The 20,736-nt window shown below is 55.2% G+C and overlaps 1 protein-coding gene across 1 annotated transcript; it reads left to right on the top strand.

Moving 5' to 3' along the window:
- The first annotated feature begins 5,084 nt into the window (after nt 1-5,084).
- On the top strand, nt 5,085-9,507 carry B3GNT7 (UDP-GlcNAc:betaGal beta-1,3-N-acetylglucosaminyltransferase 7). The gene is made up of 2 exons (XM_022567951.2): nt 5,085-5,197; nt 7,082-9,507. The coding sequence occupies exons 1-2, from the start codon at nt 5,187-5,189 to the stop codon at nt 8,274-8,276; spliced, it is 1,206 nt and encodes a 401-aa protein (XP_022423659.2). The 5' UTR covers nt 5,085-5,186; the 3' UTR covers nt 8,277-9,507.
- Nucleotides 9,508-20,736: the final 11,229 nt, after the last annotated feature.

The following is a 20,736-nucleotide window of genomic DNA, read 5'->3' as shown; positions in this document are numbered from 1 at the left end:
GGAGAGAAGGACTTGTCAGGAAAACATTTACAGACACTTCCCACACAGACACCACCCTTCTTCTTCCTTCTGGGGCCCTCAGGCTTAGGACTTGTTTCTCAGGGCAGTTTGAGAGTCCAAGGGGGCGTCAGCAGGAGGACTGGCCCGGGCAGCTCTTCCCTTGCCTTCTTGAGAATAGCAGCTTCCTTTAAGGGATCTGCCCCCTCACAGTTGTTTCGACTACAGCAGCGGACACGTGGCCCAGGCCCGGCCGATCATGGCACCCGAACCCCCCAGACACAATCACTGGCCCATCAAACAAGCTTGAGCTACTTGGATTTGGGTGTCTGTCACTTGCAGCCAGAGGGGCCCCGGACAATCCTTGCCTCAGTTGCGGGTCTGAGTCTCCAGGGTGCACGGGACCACCCTTGCCTGGCGCTTACCACTCCTCTGTCCCTCCCTGGCTTTCTCAGATCCCATACAAGGGCTGTGGCCACCCTGCCCCCCTCTTCTCAAGCCACTGACTCCACGGCCGCTTCCTCAACTGCCTCCTGCTTCGATGGGAAAAGCGAACTCCTCAGCTCTTCCATCTTGGCCTGATTTCCTCCACACCTGCCTCCCATTAGGTCTTTCCTGTCCCCAGGCTCCCAGGAGGAACTGTCCCTCCGTTGGCCCTTGCCCACGGCTGACCAAAAGAGCTGGAATTGGAGGGCTCAACACCAGTGGCTCCCAAACCTCCCTGTGCAGCAGAGTCATCTAGGAAAGTGGGAAAATACAATTTCCCAGGTTCCATCAGGTTCTCTGCAGGCAGGCCCTGGAATCATGATTTGAAAGCAGCTTCACCGGTTATGGCGACATCACCTTCTTAGTTGTTGGGTCAGTCTTGGCTCCATCAGGATTTGGCCCTAGAAGGGCATCTCGGGCTTCCCTGGAAGCAATGGGGTTGCCCGTTGTGTTGCTCATATGGGGACCCTGCAAGGAGCCCCTTTTACCTTCCTCCCATCTTCTCTCAAGCCCCTGTGATCTGGGCTTCTCTTTGGCCCAGTCTTCCTTTGGGTGAGGTGACCTCTCAGACTCCAAACCAGACCACCCGTGCTTCAAAACCCTGTCCCTCGTCCCTGCCCCTTCCCCGAGCCCCCCTTTCTTCCCCCATCCCCCCACCCCTCTGCTCACTCCTTTTGGACCTCCTCCTGTTCCTCCCACTCTTTAAAGGGAGGGCCAACCCACAGGAAACACGTTCCCCTGGAAGACTGCAGGGGGGACAGAGTTTGCCTGCGGGGGGCTCCTCCAGTGCCAGTTTGTGCACTGCCCCCCTTGACCAGGAAGCCCCTCCCAGCATGCCCTGCAGGGTGGGTCAGGTTTCTGCAGGGGATATGGTGGCCTCTGAGGACCAGAGGTAGGTGAGGACAGTGGGCCTCACCCCACACCTCCTGGGCAGGTGGTGTGTGACAGTGCAATCAATGCTACCCCATGTAAAGCACCTACTGCGGAGAAGCACATAAGCAGACCTCCTATCCCTGCCCAGGAGGCCGAGGGAGAACCACTTTCCATCCCAGGGCAAATTCAAGGACATGCTCATGCTGACCAAGGACTGGCTAACCCTCCAGTCTGATCACTGTAGGTGATCAGAAAGTTCTGGGCCCAGGGCACTGCTCTGCTGGGTTATGGGGCTCCTTCAGGCTCGAACAGAGGGGCCTGTGCAGTTTCTTGCCAGGCACACATCTTCACTAAAGAGCGATGGCTTCTGACACTCCAGTGTGAATTAACAGACCCCATAGTGCAAGTGTAGATGGCCACCCTCGAAGCACTGGCCGTGGCTGCCCCTGGAGCGTAGACTCCTACTTGGGGAGGATGTGAATTCACACGCTCACACATGCTGCACTTAAGGGACCACAGCCAGGGCCACTCTCCACCCTGCAGCCTTTGCCCAGCTCTGAGCTCCATCCCCTCTCTCCCAAGTGCCCAGAGCTCCTCACACCTTGGCCAGAGTCTGGCCCAGTGCATCCTCTGGTCCTGCAGAGGGCCCTCAACATCTGAGGGCCCAGCAGGCTCTGGGCCCTGGGCTTTCATCCCAGGGGAAACCAGCAGGCTCGGGATCCCAACCAGTTCTGGAGGGTTGGTGGGGCTGATGTGAAAGAAAGTGGGGAGGGGGAGGAGGAAGGGGGGGGAGGGGGAAGGGGGCTCTTGGCGATCTCCCAGGCAGGGCTCACTGAGCTCCCTCTTTCAGGGCAGAACGTCAACCTGAGGGGAGCAGAGGATGACCATGTGACAGGGACAGCTGACCCACTTCCACCATGCTTGGGACCCACGCCAGCCCCCGCCTAACCAGTTGCTTCCTTTTCCCCACCCTCCCTCCAGGGCCCCCTCCACCTCCCGGATCAGTTTCTGCAGCTTCCCTCTGTCTTCAGCCATGGCTGTGGGGCAGGTGACAGATTCCACCTGCAGACTGACCTCTGCCTCCTCAGGGGCCTCACTCGACCACCCCCGTCAAGGCTTGAGACATCAGCAGGAATCTGCTGCTGGGACTCTGCCCGAAGGGCGGGGGCTGGGACAGGTGGAGTGGGCCAGACTGGGTGAGCTCTGGCACTCCTGAGAGGGACAGGCCCAAGCAGCCCCAGGGGAGCCTGGCAGACTGACGGTGCAAGCTGACCAGGGGCTGGCCTGGCTCCCACCCCAGAGTCAAGCACCGAGTATTTAACTGTCATCCATTTCCCAGGCTGAGTTTGACCGAGGCACAGATCAAATGAATCCATGATGACAAATTGTTCCTCTCAATGGACCAGATTCCACTGGCAAGCACTCTGCTGCTTTTGGCGGCGGTCTTCCCGTTATCACCTTTGAACCCTCCTGGGTTCTGGGGCCTATGGATTGGCTCGCCACGTCGCGGGAGGCACTGATCAAGCTTCACATGCGTCATCTCTGTAATTCCGTGCTGCCAGGAAACAGGTCTCAGGGCGATAAGCCACCTGCCCCCGGTGACATGTAGGAAGTGCAGACCCACAGACCCGACACTGCCCCTCCAGTCCCTAACCCTGGGCTCAAAAGAGGTCAGTGCTGAGGTAGGGCGGACTCTCCTCAGCCAGGCCAGCACTAGCCCTCCCTCAAGGTCATACTTGCAGGGCAAAGCAAGAGAACACAGAAGCCTGGGCAGTGAACTACCTGGTGCCCTGCAGGATGGGTGGCCAGTGGGACTGTGGGTGGCCCTCAACAACAGGCTGACAGGCCAAGGGGGCTCTGGGCTGCAGATCAGACCTTCTTCCTGCTCTGGTACTTGGGAGGGGCTGTTACTAAGGCGCTGGCCCCAGGGTTCTCCTTTGGAATTCTGCCTGAAAGGCCCTTCACAATCCCTCCCTGAGGCTTGCAACATCCAGGAAAAATTCTATTGAGCGCTGGCTTTCTCCTCCCCCTCCAATGGGCCCTCGAGCCTTAAAGCAAGGGCTCCTCACCGAGCCCTGGGGGCCTGGGGTCCAGCTGTGAAAGAGCAGCCTCCTTAGGCTCCCTACTATGTGCCTCTGACTGTGCCTGGAGGCCTCCTGGCCTCCCTGGGGGCCCCTTGGCAGGAAGTTGCTCCCTGTCACTGCTTTCCCTGAGTGAAGGGCAAAAGGGCCTGCCTCCGGAGCCAGGCAGGCTTCCTGGGTTTGCTTACTATGAGACCTGACCCACTGGAGGCAGGCACCTCCATTTCCTCCTCTGTAAAGTGGTAATAATAAGAGCCTCTAGGACTCAGTCATTTCACGCAGGGGCCTAGACCGTGCTTTGCATATTGCACTGCTTGATGAATGTTAGCTGTTATTTACTGGACTGTGAAATGCTTCTGTTTCACTGCTGTGGGCCTTTTTTTTTTGCGGTACGCAGGCCTCTCATTGCTGTGGCCTCTCCCGTTGCAGAGCACAGGCTCCAGACGCGCAGGCTCAGCGGCCATGGCTCACGGGCCCAGCCGCTCCGCGGCATGTGGGATCCTCCTGGACCGGGGCACGAACCTGTGTCCCCTGCATCGGCAGGCGGACTCTCAACCACTGCGCCACCAGGGAAGCCCTACTGTGAGCCTTTTTGAGGCCCTACTGTAAGCTCAGTGATGGGACCTCACCATGGAACAAGGCTAGGACAGACTTTACCTGTTAGAGGATTCTGGAAGTCACCTGGATGGAACGCCCACCACCCCAGACCCACCCGGGCCAAGGACGCCCCTGTGAGTTCTCTGTCTTTGTGCAGCCCACTCCCTAGGAGTCCCTGGGTGTGTCGTACACAAACAGATTAATAAAGGCTTAGGGACAAAAAAGGTTTCGAGTGAAATACTTGTTGATGGATGAAAAGGAAGTTTGGGCCGGCAGAGAGGCCTTTCCTTGGTGGTGAGGAGGGGCTTCCAGAGGCGAGAAGGACCCCAGAGATGGAGAGGGCTATTGTCCGGGGACACAGAGAAGGTTTCAGGGCTGAGCTGCGGCCTGGGCCGGGGTCCCCACTCAGGCAGCCCGGCCTCCCCCTGACCTCTGCGCGGGCTTCTGCTCTTCCAGCCCCAGTCCCTCTCCTCGGTAGACCCAGCCTTAGGTAGCTAGGTGCGGGGGTGGGGGGGCCGGGGGGTGTTAGGGGAGAGGGCAGAGGGAAACAGAGGGGGGAAAGGAAGCCCTGTCTGCCTCTGCCTCCCCTACCCAGAAAAAGTCCGGACGGGGCCGGAGGGAAATGGCTGGGCCCCGCGCGCCTGGGGAGGTTGGAGGTGGGTGGGGTCCCGGTCCGCAAGAGTCCAGAGGGGCCGGCGACCCCAGGGAAGCCCCGCGGGGGAAACCGCGTCCCTGGGGGCGTGAGTGACCCTCGTGGGCTCCGAAGTCCTGACTCGGCCACTCACGCTCGGGCCGAGTGATCCTGGGCGGCTCCGGGCGCTCCCGGGGCTCGGGCGCCAAGCCCGGGAAATGGGTAATTGCCGCCCTGCGCGGGGCTGAGGGCTCGGCGCGCGGCCGCGGGGATGGAGGGCCGGGGGCGCCGAAGGGGTTAAGGTACCTGGGCCAACGCCTACCCTCCCGGCCCCTCCTCCGGCCGCGGGGAAGAGGAAAGCCTCGGCGGGGGCGCGTCCCGGCCTCCGCCCATGCCCGCCCCCGCCCGCCCCCGTCCCGGTCCCCATCCAGGTCCAGGTCCCCGCCCGCCGTCCCCGAGCCGCGGTGCCCAGAGCTGCGATCCGCGCGCCCGGCTCCGCCGCCGCCCTGGACCGGGCCGCCATGTCTCTGTGGTGAGTGGGGCCGTCGGGCCGGGGGACCCGGGCTGGGGGCGCGGGGAGGCATGCCCCGCTGGGTGTCCTGGGCTGGCCTCACTTTCCCGGGCACAGATGGGCTGGCACAGCGGTGGCCGGAGATGCCCGGCTGTGCGCGACGCCTGCACCGGCCGGTCGGCGACCGGGGACCGCGGGGCCCGTGCGCTCAGCCCTCCCCGGCGGCCCCTCTGCTCCCTTACGCCCGGGCACCGAGGCACGCACATCCACTCCCGCACCCGGGGAGTTAGCGACGCAAGGTCTTGCCGGCAGCTGGGTCCCGTCCCCCATTCCGAGGGCCTCCTGCGTCCTGGGCGACCCCGGTCCTCTACCCTCAACCCCCGAGTGGCTCTCCTTCCTCCCGGGGAGCTCGTGCCTCCTGCCTGCCCACCTATCCCCTTCTCCTCTCCTCCCGTTGGGGGCTTTTTTCCCACAAATGAAGTGGGGTGGTGCAAGTGGAACCAGCCTGGAGTGGAGGGGGATGACCCCATCTGTACTTCCTCCAGTCTGGCCTCCCGACCTGGGGTGTGGACGGCTTTGCCGAAACCCCCAGGGTGGGAAAGCCAGCCCGGAGCACTCCGCTCCCACCCCCTGGGAGGATCCGGTCTTGGGTCACATCCCTGTCCCAGCACCTGAGAGGATCCAGTCTTCCTCCAGGAAATCTTGGGACCCCATGGAAAATTGCCGTCCATGGGGCTCAGCCTTCACTCGCCCCAGGTGCCTGCCGCCTAGTCAGCCGGTCCTGAGGCCACTCCGGGCTGCTCCACCTGGTTCCTGTCTCACCACTTTACAGTCTGTCTCTCCCATATCTCCCCTCTTGGCACTCAGGGCCATCTCCCTGCTGGGCTGGCCCTGTGAGGCTACACTTTTCTGGCCTGCCCCCCGCCCCCCTACCGGAGTCCCCAGCTCCTATGTCTCCACAGGAGAGTATATGGCAGGTGGCCTGGCCACCTCCAGAGTGTGAGCTGAGGAGAGAGGGTCCTGGGGTCCAAGGGCTCAGGGTCCAGGGACTCAGGGCCCTGGCTCTGGCTCTGCGAGCACTCCTGGAAAAGAAAAAACTGATTTCTGCTTCCGAAAGGGGTGTGGTGAGGTTAACTTGTTATGAGGGACCCTGGAGAGTGGGGATACAGCTGCGCCCTTCCCAAAGCAGCAGAGCTGGGGGACTTCACCTCTCCTAGTGGGCGTATGGGGGCAGTGGGCATGCTAGGAGATGCTCGCCCCATTTTCAGGCCTCTGTCGAGCGTGAGAGCTGTTGTTTTTTGCTGGGTCACATGGATGCAGGGGGACGGGGGAGGGACAGGCTTCTTCAGGTCCCAAGTTAGAGCAGGCTCCCCAATGTCCCCCACACTTTTTGAGCAGGTGTACTCTGATGGTTCACCAGGCTTGCACAAAGCAAAGGGGGTGCCTGGGGGAGAGGTGGGGAGCAGGGCAGAGGTCATCCTCGGGGAATCACAGCACTCCCCTGACTCCATACCCACTGTGTGCTCGGCACTGCAGCTAGCACTCCAATTGCATGATATCCTCATTTCAGAAAAGAAGAAATCATGGCTCGGAGAGGTTAAGGGAGACCCACTGGACCTCTCCATTCAGCTTGTAATTAGCAGGACCAAAATCTGAATCCTAGCAGCCTGACTCCACAGTGTTTGTACTTAAGCTCTGTGCTGTGTGGCTCCCCTGGTCCTAGAGGAGGGAGGTCAGGATGAGAGAGGAAGCAGGACCCTCCTCTGACCGCTCAGGGGCCCAGGGACTTGAGTCTGTGTCCAGGGTCCACTTGCCCATCTGGGACTGCACCTCTGTAAAAGGGTGACTCATCCTTTCTTCTCTCCTCTGTACCATCCTCTCCCCACCTCACTCCCCCCCCCCAAGGAAGAGAACCATCTACAAGAGTGTGTGCCTGTCGCTGGCCCTGCTTGTGGCTGTAACAGTATTCCAGCGCAGTCTGACCCCCAGCCAGTTTCTGCAGGAGCCCCTGCTACCCACCCTCGGGTTACAGAAGGCCCAGAAAGCAAGCGGACACCTGGTGAACCCTGGCAGCTTCTGGAAGAACCGGAAGGATGCGGTCACCCTCACACCCATGGTTTCACGGGGGCCCCAGGCCTGGGATGTGACCACCACTAACTGCTCAGCCAATGTAAACTTGACCCACCAGCCCTGGTTCCAGGGCCTGGAGCCACACTTCCAGCAGTTTCTGTTCTATCGCCACTGCCGATACTTCCCCATGCTGCTGAACCATCCAGAGAAGTGCAGCGGCGACGTCTATCTCCTGGTAGTTGTCAAGTCCGTCATCACACAGCACGACCGCCGCGAGGCCATCCGCCAGACCTGGGGCCGCGAGCAGGAGTCGGCGGGCCGGGGCCGTGGCGCCGTGCACACCCTCTTCCTGCTGGGTACAGCCTCCAAGCAGGAGGAGAGGGCCCACTACCAGCAGCTGCTGGCCTACGAGGACCGCATCTATGGGGACATCCTGCAGTGGGACTTTCTTGACAGCTTCTTCAACCTGACCCTCAAGGAGATCCACTTCCTCAAGTGGCTTGACATCTACTGCCCCGACGTACGCTTCATCTTCAAGGGCGACGATGACGTCTTCGTCAACCCCACCAACCTGCTGGAATTTCTGGCTGACCGGCGGCCCCAGGAAGACCTGTTTGTGGGTGACGTCCTGCAGCATGCTCGGCCCATCCGCAGAAAGGATAACAAATACTACATCCCCGGGGCCCTGTACAGCCAGGCCAGCTACCCGCCGTACGCAGGCGGAGGGGGCTTCCTTATGGCCGGGGGCCTGGCCCGGCGCCTGCACCACGCTTGCGACACCCTGGAGCTTTACCCCATCGACGACGTGTTCCTGGGCATGTGCCTGGAGGTGCTGGGCGTGCGGCCCACGGCCCACGAGGGCTTCAAGACGTTTGGCATCTCGCGGAACCGCAACAGCCGCATGAACAAGGAGCCCTGCTTCTTCCGCTCCATGCTCGTCGTGCACAAGCTGTTGCCCACCGAGCTGCTTGCCATGTGGGGTCTGGTGCACGGCAACCTCACTTGCTCCCGCAAGCTCCAGGTGCTCTGACACCGGGCGGGCCGCCAGGGTAGGCTAAGGCGTGTGCCCTCGAGCCCCGGAAGGCATGAGGCTGCAAGTGCGAGGCCAGGGCACACAGCCTTCGGTCTCCGCGGGGAGGCGGAGGGGTGGGCCTTACGTGTCCCCAGGTGTGGTGGGGTGCAGGTAGCCGGAGCTGAGGCCCGGGAACGTTTGGAACTGCCCAGACTGGAGACAGTTCTCTGGGGAGCAAGGCCACTGGCCCCTGGCAGCCCTCCTAACCTGGGTCTGTGGCCTGGCTCCCTCTGACCCGGTGGGAGGCCCTGGTGGCCTCTGAAGGAACCCTGTGCTCAGGTACCTGGGCTAGACCTGCCCCTGGATGGGTCTGCGGCTGCCCTCTCACCTTCTCCTGTGAAATGCCTCAGTCTCCCCACGGGCCCAAGCAGCCCTTTCAGGAGAAGCTTAGCCCTGTGCAGGCACACAGGCCCTCTCACGCCCCTGGGTCTCCTGGAGACTGAGCCTCAGAAGGCCCTCAGCACACCCCCGCCCCCTGGCCTGCCTGGGGTTTGGCTGCCCAGTCTACTCCCAGTTGGCTTCACTCCTAGCTGCGTCCTGTGACGCTCCCTCCGGCTCCCGTCTGTCTGGAAGCATGACCGGCCACTCTGACTACCTCAGCGATCCTCAGAACCTCTGGATGGGCTGCAGCCCCACCTCACCCCCTGACGCAGGGCCAAAGAGCAGTGCTCCGGCCCCGGCAGTCACGGTGCTGCCCAACCAGCCCAAGCCGAGGGCCCTCCTGCAGCCCCGTGAGGTCTGGCTCCCCAGCCGGAAACCAGCCGGTTCGACCCTGGAAGTGGACATTCCTTTACTAATGTGAAGTTTTATTTATGAAGAATTTGGAGGGAGAAGGTGCCAGGCCTCGGGAGAAGGTGGTGTTCTTCCCTCCACTTCCCTCATTTCAGCAAGACACGACCTGCCTCGGCCACTCTTCTACCCACAGCCACAACCCTGCCCCGGCACCCCCGTGCCTGTCCCAGCCCCGCTCCAGAACCCTGCCCGACCTGCACGCCTACTTCTGCAGGGCCTAAGCAGACCAGCATTCGCCCCTGTGAAGGGATGGCGTGGCCCTCGTGAGCCGCCCCACTCAGGTTCAGGGGTCCTTGGGGGTGGCTGCAGAAGGATGCCACCTCGTATCAGGATCGAATCACCTGGGAAAAGATTGAGGGGTCGACTCTATTTTCTCAATAAAAGGGGACTGATTTTCTTTCTGGTGTGAAAGTTCCTGTCGCCATCTCCGTCGGAGGGCCTGTCTGGGGCCAAGGTTGCTGGAGATTTCTGAAGACACAGCTCGTAACTTGTTCTTGGCTGGTGGGTACACAAGGACCCTTTGAAGGACCTTAGAGGGAGCTGAGTGCCAGGATGAAAGCAGAGTCAAGAAAGACGCCCCCTGGGTGGGGAGCGGGGTGCAAGAGAGACCTGCCACCCGCAGAGTGTTCCCAGCGAGCGCCAGGCCAGAGCCGCCCCGAGGCCGGCGCTGCAGCGAGTGGGGTTGGGTCGGGGGCATGCAGGGCCTGGTGGGCTTCCTGACGTTCCTTCAGCCAGCCTGGAGCCTTGGTAAGGTTGACAAGCGGCACTGAAACAGTGCCTGTGTGGGGTCTGGTGTGAGCGGGACGGCACTGTGCAGGGAACCTCGGCCTAAACTGCGTACTTCCAGGCTGGCAAGGGCAGCCACCAGCAGGAGAAGGGGCACTGGGGCTGTAGTGGTCAAGACAGCAGCTCCCTGCCTGCGCCCAGTGGGTCACACGCCCCGAGAGGGTCACTTACTTATTAATGCCCACGCTAGGACTCTCCTCCAGGTGAGTGAGAGGAATGGCTAGACCCTAATGTAATGCACTGTCTTAGAATGTTAAGAATTTCATGATGGCACAGCAGAGAGTTGGACTGGGCACAGGGCCCTTCTGAGGCGGAGCCTTGTGACTGTACAGGTCGCTAGCCCTGTCTGTCCATCCCTCACCCTCTGAAGCCAGGGGCTGCAGAAAGCAGGGAGAGGCTCTGGGGTCTCTGCCTACCCAGGGCTCAGTCCAGCGAAGCCAAGAGCCATGGAGGGACACCCAGGAGACGGGGGTGGAAGGGCCACTGGACCCAAGGCCCAGGTGGGGGTCCAGAGGCAGCCTTTGTGTTCAGCTGCCACCTGAAGGATGCTGGGCAGGTGGAGGGGAGACAGGTGGGTGCATGCTGAAGCAGATAGGAGCCCCTCTGCAGTGCAGGGGGCCGCGGTGGGTGAGGCTGCAGGTGTTGGAACAGGGCTGTGAGAGGGGAAGGCTGCTGGGGATCTCAGGCCTTCTGGGTTGCAGGAGGGTGTTCAGACTCGATCCTGAGAGAGAGGTACGAGGAGCGGGGCGGGGGCCCTTGGCGGCACACCCCTTCCTCTGGGCTCGCTCTTTCTCCAGCTGAGCCGCACGCACAGGGAGATCTCAGTGGGAGCAGCAAGTTTCCAGCATGGGAACTTCCTCAGGCTCTGCCCCATGGGGGACCCTTGTTCCTGACCCCATTTCAAACCTCAGGGGCCCAGGCTGGGCTGGCAGAGAGGGCTGGGAAAGGGGTGGGGCGCCCACGTTAGCACCGCAGAAGGAAGGAAGGAAGTGCGGGGAGCCCACCTGAAGGGGCTGGTGTAACAGGACCCCCAGCACAGGGCGGGGAGCACCTGCATCTTGAAGGAGGAGTGGGCGCTCGCCTGTGGTGGAAGGGGAAGGAAGGACAGTCCAGGCTGGGAACACGTGCAGCAGCCCAGAAGTGCAGAAAAGTGGGGCATCGGGTGGGCAGTGCTGGAGATGGGAGGAGCTGGGCGGGGTGTCCTGGTGTTGCACCCCACAATATCTTTCTTCAGTCTTTAGCCGAAAATGGTATTGAAGGTGGTGGCTTGGGCCATTTCGGAGAGTTTTCCTGGGTATCCTCCGTGCATATAAGAGGTATGCATGTTATTCAACTTCTGTTTGTTTTTCTCCTGTTAATGTGTCTTTTATTATAGGGAGGAGTCTCCACCAACAACCTAGAAGGGTAGAGGGAAAATTATCTTTCCTCCCTACAAAATGCTACCTCTCCCTTTTGGAGCCCACTCACTCCTAAATCGTCTGGACCCTCAAGGACATCCTTAGTCCAAAGTGTGTTCCCTGGAAAGTCTGAGCCGCCTTCTTCAGCTGCTGCCTCTCCCCCGACACGGTGACACGGTGGAACACGGTCCCCCGCACCCCAGTCCTGTGCACTCTCAGGCATTATCTTCCTGGCAGAGGCTGTAGCGGGGCGCACGCTTCAGACACAGAGTGACTCTCTTAATCACCCTCGCTAGCGCTGCCATCCTTCCCCAAAGAGAAGAAGCAAGCTAGGGGTGCTGGGTCCCGAGACTCCCAGTCGGTTACACAGTCTCCTGGGGAGCCCCACAAACGCACTCAGGTTCTCTTTGTCCCTGGGAAGCAACTTTCCAAGCCTTCCCTGACAGTAAATTTTAGTCACTCCTCAATCAGATCCTGGGGAACAGGTAGGGGTGGGGGGAGGTGGGTCTCAAACCCTTTCCTCCCCAAGGGCCCTGAGCTTCAAATGCAAGACACTTCCCCTCCTCCCCAGCCACCAGCCCTGCATTCCTAGGGGCCTTGGGAAGAGGAAGCTTTGTCAGGCCACAGAAGGTCCGGTCTGCTCTCCGCCGGGCAGTGGGTGCTCTCTTTGCCACATTTACATAACTAAAGAGACCACTCAAAGAAACCTCCCCTTAACAAAGAAAGCCTGTTCTGAGGTGACTTACTCTGTCCACCTAAGCTAAGAAGCAGGGAGGGAAGCTTCTGGAACCCTGTTATATACGACGGTCAAGTGAAGAAATGGAGGCTCCCAAGAGTAGGGTCCCACAGGTATCGTGTGACAGGGCACTACTTGAACTCAGGTCTCTGCACCTAACCCTTCACCCACTAACTTCCATGTGTATTTGTGGGGTTTTGCCCCAAAGCCCCAAAAGTAGAAAAATGTGATGTCCCATGAGTGATTGGAAATTGGGTATTTTGGGTTTCGGGGAGCCCAGCAGTATTAACACTGTAAGAAGGCTGTTTTCCAGGTAGTTTTTTCAAATATTGTGAAGAAAAACTTTTCTGTTGCAGCGAAACACTATGCACTGTTTAAAGCACAGCCCCCAAGCTGTCTGCTTCTAGCCCAGTTCATGGTCTTGGAGCTATTCTGCACCTTTTTTTAAACTCACAGGAAGCGGGGGAGGGATAAATTGGGAGTTTGGGATTAACATACACACACTACTATATATAAAACAGATAAACAACAAGGACAGCACAGGGAAGTATATTCAATTTCTTGTAATAACCTATAATGGAAAAGAATCTGAAAAAGAATATATCTATATATAGACACACACACAAAACTAAATCACTTTGCTGGACACCTGAAACTAACACAACTTTGTAAATCAACTATACTTCAATTTTAGATTTTTTTAAATAAAAAATTTTAAGAAATACATTGTAAATATAATAATAAAAAACTCGCAGGAAGCGAGAGCTTCCAGCAACTTCTCTCCCCCCTATGGAAAAACCAGTTTTGCCTCCGTTTGCAATTTAATTCCTTCTCTCCATATAAATTTGTGCATTTTGACAAGTCTCCTGTGAACCAGTTATAGCATCCACTTGCCCTCTTATGAATAAAATAAATCTTTACCTCGCGTTCATTTTTATACCTGTAGGAGTTAGGAGTTTCTTTTTCTGAAAAGTATCTTTTACATTTGCTTCTATATTAAAACGAATACAGACACATTATGGAGTAGAATGCAATTTTTGCGTATATTTCTGATACAAAACTTGCATCTCGGAATAAATTTTACACCTTCCAGGTGAGCCTGGAGCTCAATCCTTTCCGGAGGGGCTCAGCCCCGCTGCTCATCTGAAAAGCAACCTCCCCCCGCCCTCCCCGCCCCCGGGAGCTTTGGAAAAACGCTTGCGTCCAGGGCCCAACCCAGGCGGGTTACATCCGAACCTCGGGGGCGGGCGCTAGTCTAGGTGTTTTAAACAGTTGGCCAGGTGGCTCCGGCGGGCGCCCCGGCGGGGATTACCTGACCCTGCAGAGCCGCAGGTGACCGCTCAGGAATCTCCTCGCGCTTTGCTTTTCTCTGGTGCCGAATCTAACAGGAATGCCCGGAATTCCTGCTCCCGCCCCAGGCTGGACAAAGGGTGCAGGCGTCGGAGGGCGGTCAGCCCAACCCGCGACCCAGAGGCCATCGCTGAACCACCTAGGCTTTAGTGGGGACAATCGCGCTTTGCCGTCGGAGGTGGGGGAGACAGGGGTGGATGGTGGCGGAATCCACCGGATCCCGGGGACCTGGTTAGGAGGTGAGGAGCGCGGCATCTCCCGGTGAGACCTACCTGCTGGCCCGTGACGCGGCCGTAGAGGGGCGAGGGTCGCACGGCTGCAGGCAGACCCCTCTGCGCCGGCTCCGCAGCAGCGGGCCGTGGGCGGGGCCCTGCAAAGATCCAGGGCGCGGGGCGGGGCCGGAGGGCTGGAGGCGTCCGCGGGGCCAGAGCGATGCCAGGAGAGGGCGGGGAGCGCCCCCAGCCGACCACGTTGGACATCGTGACAATGAGGGGAGGGACGATTAGAGAATCTGTAACTTGGAATACTTGTAGCCCAAGTTATCCGCGGTACCTCAGGCCATGTGTGCCTCAAAAATGCCGGAAATCTCCACGCCAGACTGTACAATCAAAGATTCATATCAAACTCTGTACCAGGCTCAGCACGTACGTCCTTTCTGCACAAGAAAATTTTACCACAGAAATTACCCACAAAAGTAAACCAAATGACTGTACAATAGGAATTGTTTCCTTGTAGTGGGATCCCAGGGGGTTTATCCTTTTCTTTTAGCTTATCTGTATAAAGAAGGCTTTCTACCCTGAGCGTTTATCACTTAGTTGAGGGGTAAAGTTTAGGAGATACACGTAGGCCAATATTCGGACAGACACGGTGGCCTTGGAGGGAGGGAGATGGCTTTGAGGCCCTCAGGGCCACCTCGAGGAATGATTCTTGTTTTACTCACCAAGCCTGAGTGCAGCCTCTTGACAGAAATCGCCTTGGCCCGCCCACCCTCAGAGGCCTTCTGAGGTCAGAAGGAAGGCCTTAGATACCTGGCAACAGCTTGCTGTCCTTGTAATTGTTTACTAGCTAAGCCCTCCTAGACAACTGATACAATAATCCGTATGCTATAAAAGCTGACGTATAGCCAGCCTTACTTAGGATAAGTTTGATTGCAAATGACATAAAATTCAGCTCAAGCTGGTTGAAACTTCTTTTTTTTTTTTAATTTATTTATTTGGCTGCATCGGGTCTTGGTTGCGGCACGCGGGATCCTCATTGCTACGTGTGGGATCTTCCTTGTGGCATGTGGGACCTTTTCAGTTGCGGCATGCATATGGGATCTAGTTCCCTGACCAGGGATCGAACCCAGACCTCCTGCATTGTGAGTGTGGAGGCTTAGCCACCGGACCACCAGGGAAGTCTCACGCTGGTTGAAACTTTAAAAGCAATTTGCTGGCTCACATGAGTGAAAGGCCAAGGGCAGCCACCTTCAGGGTTGGTCTGATCCAGCTGCTCATCCAGGATAAAGGCACAGGGCAGCCTCCCCACTTGCCAGATCCGCACTCAGGTTGCAAAAGCTGCATGTTGACCACCATACTGAACCCATGCAAATGGTCTGGAAAACTTTGAGGCAGGTCTGGAAACAGCTGACCATCCACCATTGCCACCTGCAGTTAGCTGAAACCAGCTGCTGGTTGAAAGGTCAGACTCAAATCAGGCAGCCCAGCACATCCAGACCGAGTCAAACATTTCTTACTAGATTTGTTTTATGTAATTTGAACCTATGTTCTTTGGCACTTAATAGAGAGTTACTGATAAAAATGTGTCTTTTATAATGAAGACTTGTGAGCCATTGTGAACCACAGCACACTCAGCATCCCCCAGTGATGTCCTACCTGCTCCCAGGAACCTTCATATTTGATGAGGTAGCACTCTTATAACTACAGTGCATCGTATGTCACAGCTGACCTTAAAATAGGGAGATTATCTGGGTGAGCCCGATCTAATCCCATGAACCCTTAGAAGCAGAGAGCTTTCTCTTGCCAGCAGGAGAAATTGGAGAGATTCAAAGCAGGAAAAGGATTCCACATACAATAGCTGACTTGGAGATGGAGGTGGCCAAGTGACAAAGTGTGAGGGCAGCTTCTAGAAGCTGAGAGCAGGCCTTGGTTGGCAGCCAGCAAGGAAGTGGGACTGAATCAAAGATTCATATCAAACTCTGTACCAGGCTCAGCACGTACGTCCTTTCTGCACAAGAAAATTTTACCACAGAAATTACCCACAAAAGTAAACCAAATGACAAGAACAATGACAACAATCCTAGCCTCTTTCTTAAATAACTGTGCGCCAAAGAGAAAATAAAAGCTATAAAGGCAGATTGTTTTGAAATCAGGGCTACCACATAATTATGTTTATGAAGATAACACCAATTTATGTCATTATGACTTCAAAGGTGTTAGGCCTTGGCCCTAAAGCAGTTGAACATTGTGAAATTTAATAACTTTAAATGCATTCATTATCTACGAAAAAAATAATACAAATAATTGAACTAATATTTCAACTCAAAATTTCAGGGAAAGAACTTTAAAACAGACTAAAGCTGGAGTTCCCTGGTGGCCTGTTGGTTAGAATTCGGAGCTCTCACTGCTGTGGCCCAGGTTCAATCCCTGGTGGGGAACATCCCACAAGCCACATGGTGTGGCCAAAAAATATTTTTTTAATGAAAAATAAATAAACAGACTAAAGCAAAGCCAGAAAAAGGAAACAATAGAGACACAATAAAAATGAAAGTTGGGCTTCCCTGGTGGCGCAGTGGTTGAGAGTCCGCCTGCCGATGCAGGGGACACGGGTTCGTGCCCCGGTCCGGGTAGATCCCACATGCCGCGGAGCGGCTGGGCCCATGAGCCATGACCGCTGAGCCTGCACGTCCGGAGCCTGTGCTCTGCAACGGGAGAGGCCACAACAGTGAGAGCCCCGCGTACCGCAAAAAAAGAAAGTTGAATTTAATGATTTTGAAAGCAGTAGAATTGATTAAATAAATCCAAAAGTTGTTCCTTAAGAAAAAAAATTGACGAATCAAGACCACCATGAGATATCACCTCTCACCTGTCAGAATGGCTGTTACCAAAAAAACAACAAATAGCAAGTGTTGGTGAGGATGTAGAGAAGAGGCAACACTTGTGCACTGTTGGTGGGAATGTAAACTGATGCAGCCATCATGAAAAGCAGTATGGAGGGTCCTCAAAAATTAAAAATAGAGCTACCATATGTCCAGCAATCCCAGTTGTGGGTATGCAGACCATTTTGCTGTTCCTCAGAAACCATTTGATCCAACAAATTTACTTCTAGGAATACACCGAAAAGAATTCAAAGCAGGGACTCAAACAGATATTTGTTCATCAGTGTTCATAGCAGCATTATTCACGATAGCCAAAAGGTGGAGATAGCCCAGATGTCCATCAAGATGAATGGATAAACAAAATGTGGTATATGTCCAATGGAATAATATTCAGCCATAAAAAGGAATGAACTTGCAGGACTTCCCTGGCGGTCCAGTGGTTAAGACTCCATGCTTCCATTGCAGGGGGCATGGGTTTGATCCCTGGTTGGGGAACTAAGATCCCACATGCCGCACGGCATGGCCCAAAAAAGAAAAACAAAAAAAGGAATGAACTTGCTACAGAATAGTACATGCTACAACATGGAAGAAACTTGAAGACATTATGCTAGGTGAAATAAATCAGACACAGAAAAGACAAATATTGTATGAGTCCACTTATATGAGGTCCCTAGACTAGTCAAACTCATAGAGGCAGCAGAATAGAGGTTACCAGGGGATGCGGGGAGGGAAGGGTTTGTGTTTAATGGGTGCAGAATTTGTGTGTTGGGGATGATGAAAAAGTCCTGGAGGTGGGTAGTGATGATGGTTGCACAACATTGTCTTTGTACTTAATGCCGGTAAAGTGTACACTTTAAAAAGGTTGAAATGGTACATTTTACGTAATGCATATTTTACCACAATAATAGATGAACAGTAGATAATTTTTTTTTTTTTTTTTTGGCTACTTTGGGTCTTCCGTGCCGCGCGCAGGCTTTCTCTAGTTACGGCGAGCAGGGGCTACTCTTTGTTGCAGGGCACGGGCTTCTTATTGCAGTGGCTTCTCTTGTTGCGGAGCACGGGCTCTAGGCGCGCGGGTTTCAGTAGTTGCAGCGCCTGGGCTAAGTAGTTGTGGCTCGCGGGCTCTAGAGCGCAGGCTCGGCAGCTGTGGTGCACGGGTTTATTTGCTCCATGGCATGTGAGATCATCGTAACATAACATCATCTCTATCCCCTTGTATATCTCCTCTGAATTTCCAGAATCCCTTTCCAGTATGTTCTAGGCTGAATTCTGCCTATGAGGGGCACCCTCACCAGATTCAGAAGGCTGAAGGAAGTAGAAGCCATTCCTCTTGAGAAGCAGCTATGGGTAAGCAGCAAAAATCATCGCTGTTGTCTTTCCTTAGCTTCTGGGGTCCCCCTTGCAAGACCCCCACTTCAGTGCTGTGGGCAGCTGAGACCCTTAGTGAAAGCTTCCAGCAGCTCCAGGTGTCCTCCTGGGGAACCCCTGCTTTGGTCCTGCTGGCACCTGGGATCATTGGTGGCACGTTCCCTGCCATCCCCTCACTTCCAGTGGCTTCCTGTCCTTTCCTCCCCCAACCCCTCCAATGCTTCTGCAAGTCTCCATTTCCCTGTATTAATCCCTCTCTACTTGAAATACCTGGAGTGGCTTCTGTTTTCCTGATTAAACCTTGAATGATACAAACAGTACAGCTTGCATATTCTTGTTTGTGCTCATGAACCCGTGAGCCACTCTAACTGTAGCATAAATTCCTGCAAGTGAAATTTCCAGGTCAATTTAAATTTTGATATTGTATTATTCAGCTAGTGTTGACATAACAAAGTACCAAATGGGACTTCCCTGGTGGTCCAGTGGTAAAAAATCCACCTTCCAGTGCAGGGGACGCAGGTTCGATCCCTGGTCAGGGAACTAAGATCCCACATTCCGCAGGGCAACTGAGCCATGCACTCTAGACCCTGCGTGCCTCAGCTAGAGAGCCCGCGTGCCGCAACAAAAGATCCTGCATGCTGCAGGGAAGATCCCAAGTGCCGCAGCTAAGACCCGACGCAGCCACATTAATTAATTAATTAATTAATCAACTTTAAAAAAAAAAAGTGAAGTACCACAGACTGAGTGACTTGAACAACAGAAACTTATTTCCTCACAGTCTGGAGGCCCATAGTCTGAGATCACGGTGTCAGCAGGGCTGGTTTCTTCTAAGGCTTCACAGGTGTGTCCAAATTTCCTCTTCTTATAGGACACCAGTCATAGTGGAGTAGAGCCCACCTTAATGACCTCATTTTAATTTTATTATCTCCGTAAAGACCCCATCTTCCAATACATTCATGTTCTAAAGTACTGGGAGTTATGATTTCAACATATGAACTGGGGCAGGGGATGCACAACTCGGCCCATAACAGATAGCGGCTAACAACTAGCTCTCTCCCCAGAGATTTACCAAACTACACTCCCTACAGCAACGCACAAGTGAGCCCCGTCCCCACACACCTGCTGACAGAATGTTAGCAAACTTGGTGATCTGTGCCAATCTAATAGGTAGGAAAGGTACAGAGTGTTGTTTTAACTTGCATTTCTCTTACTCTGAGCGAGGTTAACAGCTGTTTCCTGAGTTTATGACTCATTTGTATTTCCTTTTCTGAGAATGGTTTGTTCTCAAACTTTGTCCATCTTCCTATTGGTGTATTTGTCTTTCTCTTATTGATCTGTAGAAGGGCTTCATTAAAGCCATTTATCCAATATGCTGTGCAAATATTTATCTTTCAATTTTGTTCATAATTTTTCTACAATGCAATGATATTTTTATGTAAATTACCCATCTTTTCTTTTATGGCTTCTGGGTTCTATGTCATTCTCAGAAAGTCCTTTCCAACTCTGAAGTTATAAAACAAATTTTCCCATAGTACTTTATTTCATTTTATTTTTTATTTTTTGGCCACGCGGTATGCAGGATAGTTCCCTGACCAGGGATCCAACCTGTGCCCCCTGCCGTGGAAGCGCAGAGTCTTAACCACTGGACCGCCAGCGAAGTCCCTCTTCTAGTTCTTTACTATTTCACTTTTCACATCAATACCTTTGATCCACCTGGAACTTATTTTAACGTAAGCCACGAGGAACAGTGTTTTCTCTCGGCAGGCATTTATCCAGCTGCCCCGACATCAGTCCGCCTTTCCTGCACCAACCTGAAGTGCTCTATTTATTATCTACGGAGTTCTCCTGTGCACTTGGGTCCCTGCCTTTTCGTCCACAAGGAAATGCAAGGACTCATGGGGGAGCGCCTCCTGCTTAAAATGGAAGGTCCACCCTCCCTCCTCAAAAATCATCACTGGTGTCTTTCCTTAGCTTCTGGGGTCCCCCTTGCAAGAGGGTGCAGCCCCTGCACCCCTCTGAGAGCCCACCTTCCTAAGCCCCTCAGGAACACTCTCTTCTGTGGTCAACATCTAAGTGTTGCTTCCCTACCCCCTCTCAGTGGTTGTCCAAATGGACTCAAGTCTCTCACACATTAAAAACAACTAAAAACAAAAACCCTCCTTCAATTCTGTGATCCTCTTCAGCTACTGCTGTCTTTACTCTGGCCCTCAGACCCCGGGTCTCTGAGAGCATCAGCCACTTACCGTCTCTCATTCCCATCTCCTGTTCACTCCTCAATCCACTGAATCAGCTTCCACCCCCATCAGCATAGCGTCGAGAGGGAAGCGAAACTCTGGGCCATGCTCGGTCCTCTGCTCTGTCCTCCCAATTCTGAACCACCACAGGCTCAGTCCACATGGAGCAGGATTCTGACTGGACAGGACGTGGCTCAGGATATCCACGTCCACATAGAGCCCAGGACAGGGAGGCTGAGGGCAGGAGGTTTGGGAGGTAGCCACCTGTCACCCTTTCACAAGTGACCAGTCGGCAGTCTGGGTCTCTCCACAGATGCTGCAGTTTGCTTGAAGCTCCTGAAGAACCAGTGGGGTCTGCAGGAGAAGTGCCCGGTGGTTGCTGGGAGGGTGGCATACAGCACTTCCCATCGGTGGACCGGGCCCTGGGTCCAGCCACCTGCATCAACGTTTTCCCCATTGCCAGTTTGCAGCCTGGAGAAGACTTGTGGGGTCGCTTACAAAGCGGAATGTGCTTCTGAAGTCAGAATTGGGATGATCGCCCAACTGAGGGGCAGAGGGCTGAGGTCAGGAGCTGTGTACTAAGGAATTGGGCCTCCCCCAAGAGAAAGATCTGGCCTTGGTCCCTTTGTCCTGGCTCCTGGGAGGGAACTTCCAAGCC

Source organism: Delphinapterus leucas, chromosome 8 (assembly GCF_059928025.1).
Source record: "Delphinapterus leucas isolate spDelLeu-1000000601 "Yukka" chromosome 8, BTC_Dleu_Yukka2, whole genome shotgun sequence".
NCBI lineage: Eukaryota > Metazoa > Chordata > Mammalia > Artiodactyla > Monodontidae > Delphinapterus > Delphinapterus leucas.
This window is presented reverse-complemented; position numbering and strand designations above follow the sequence as displayed.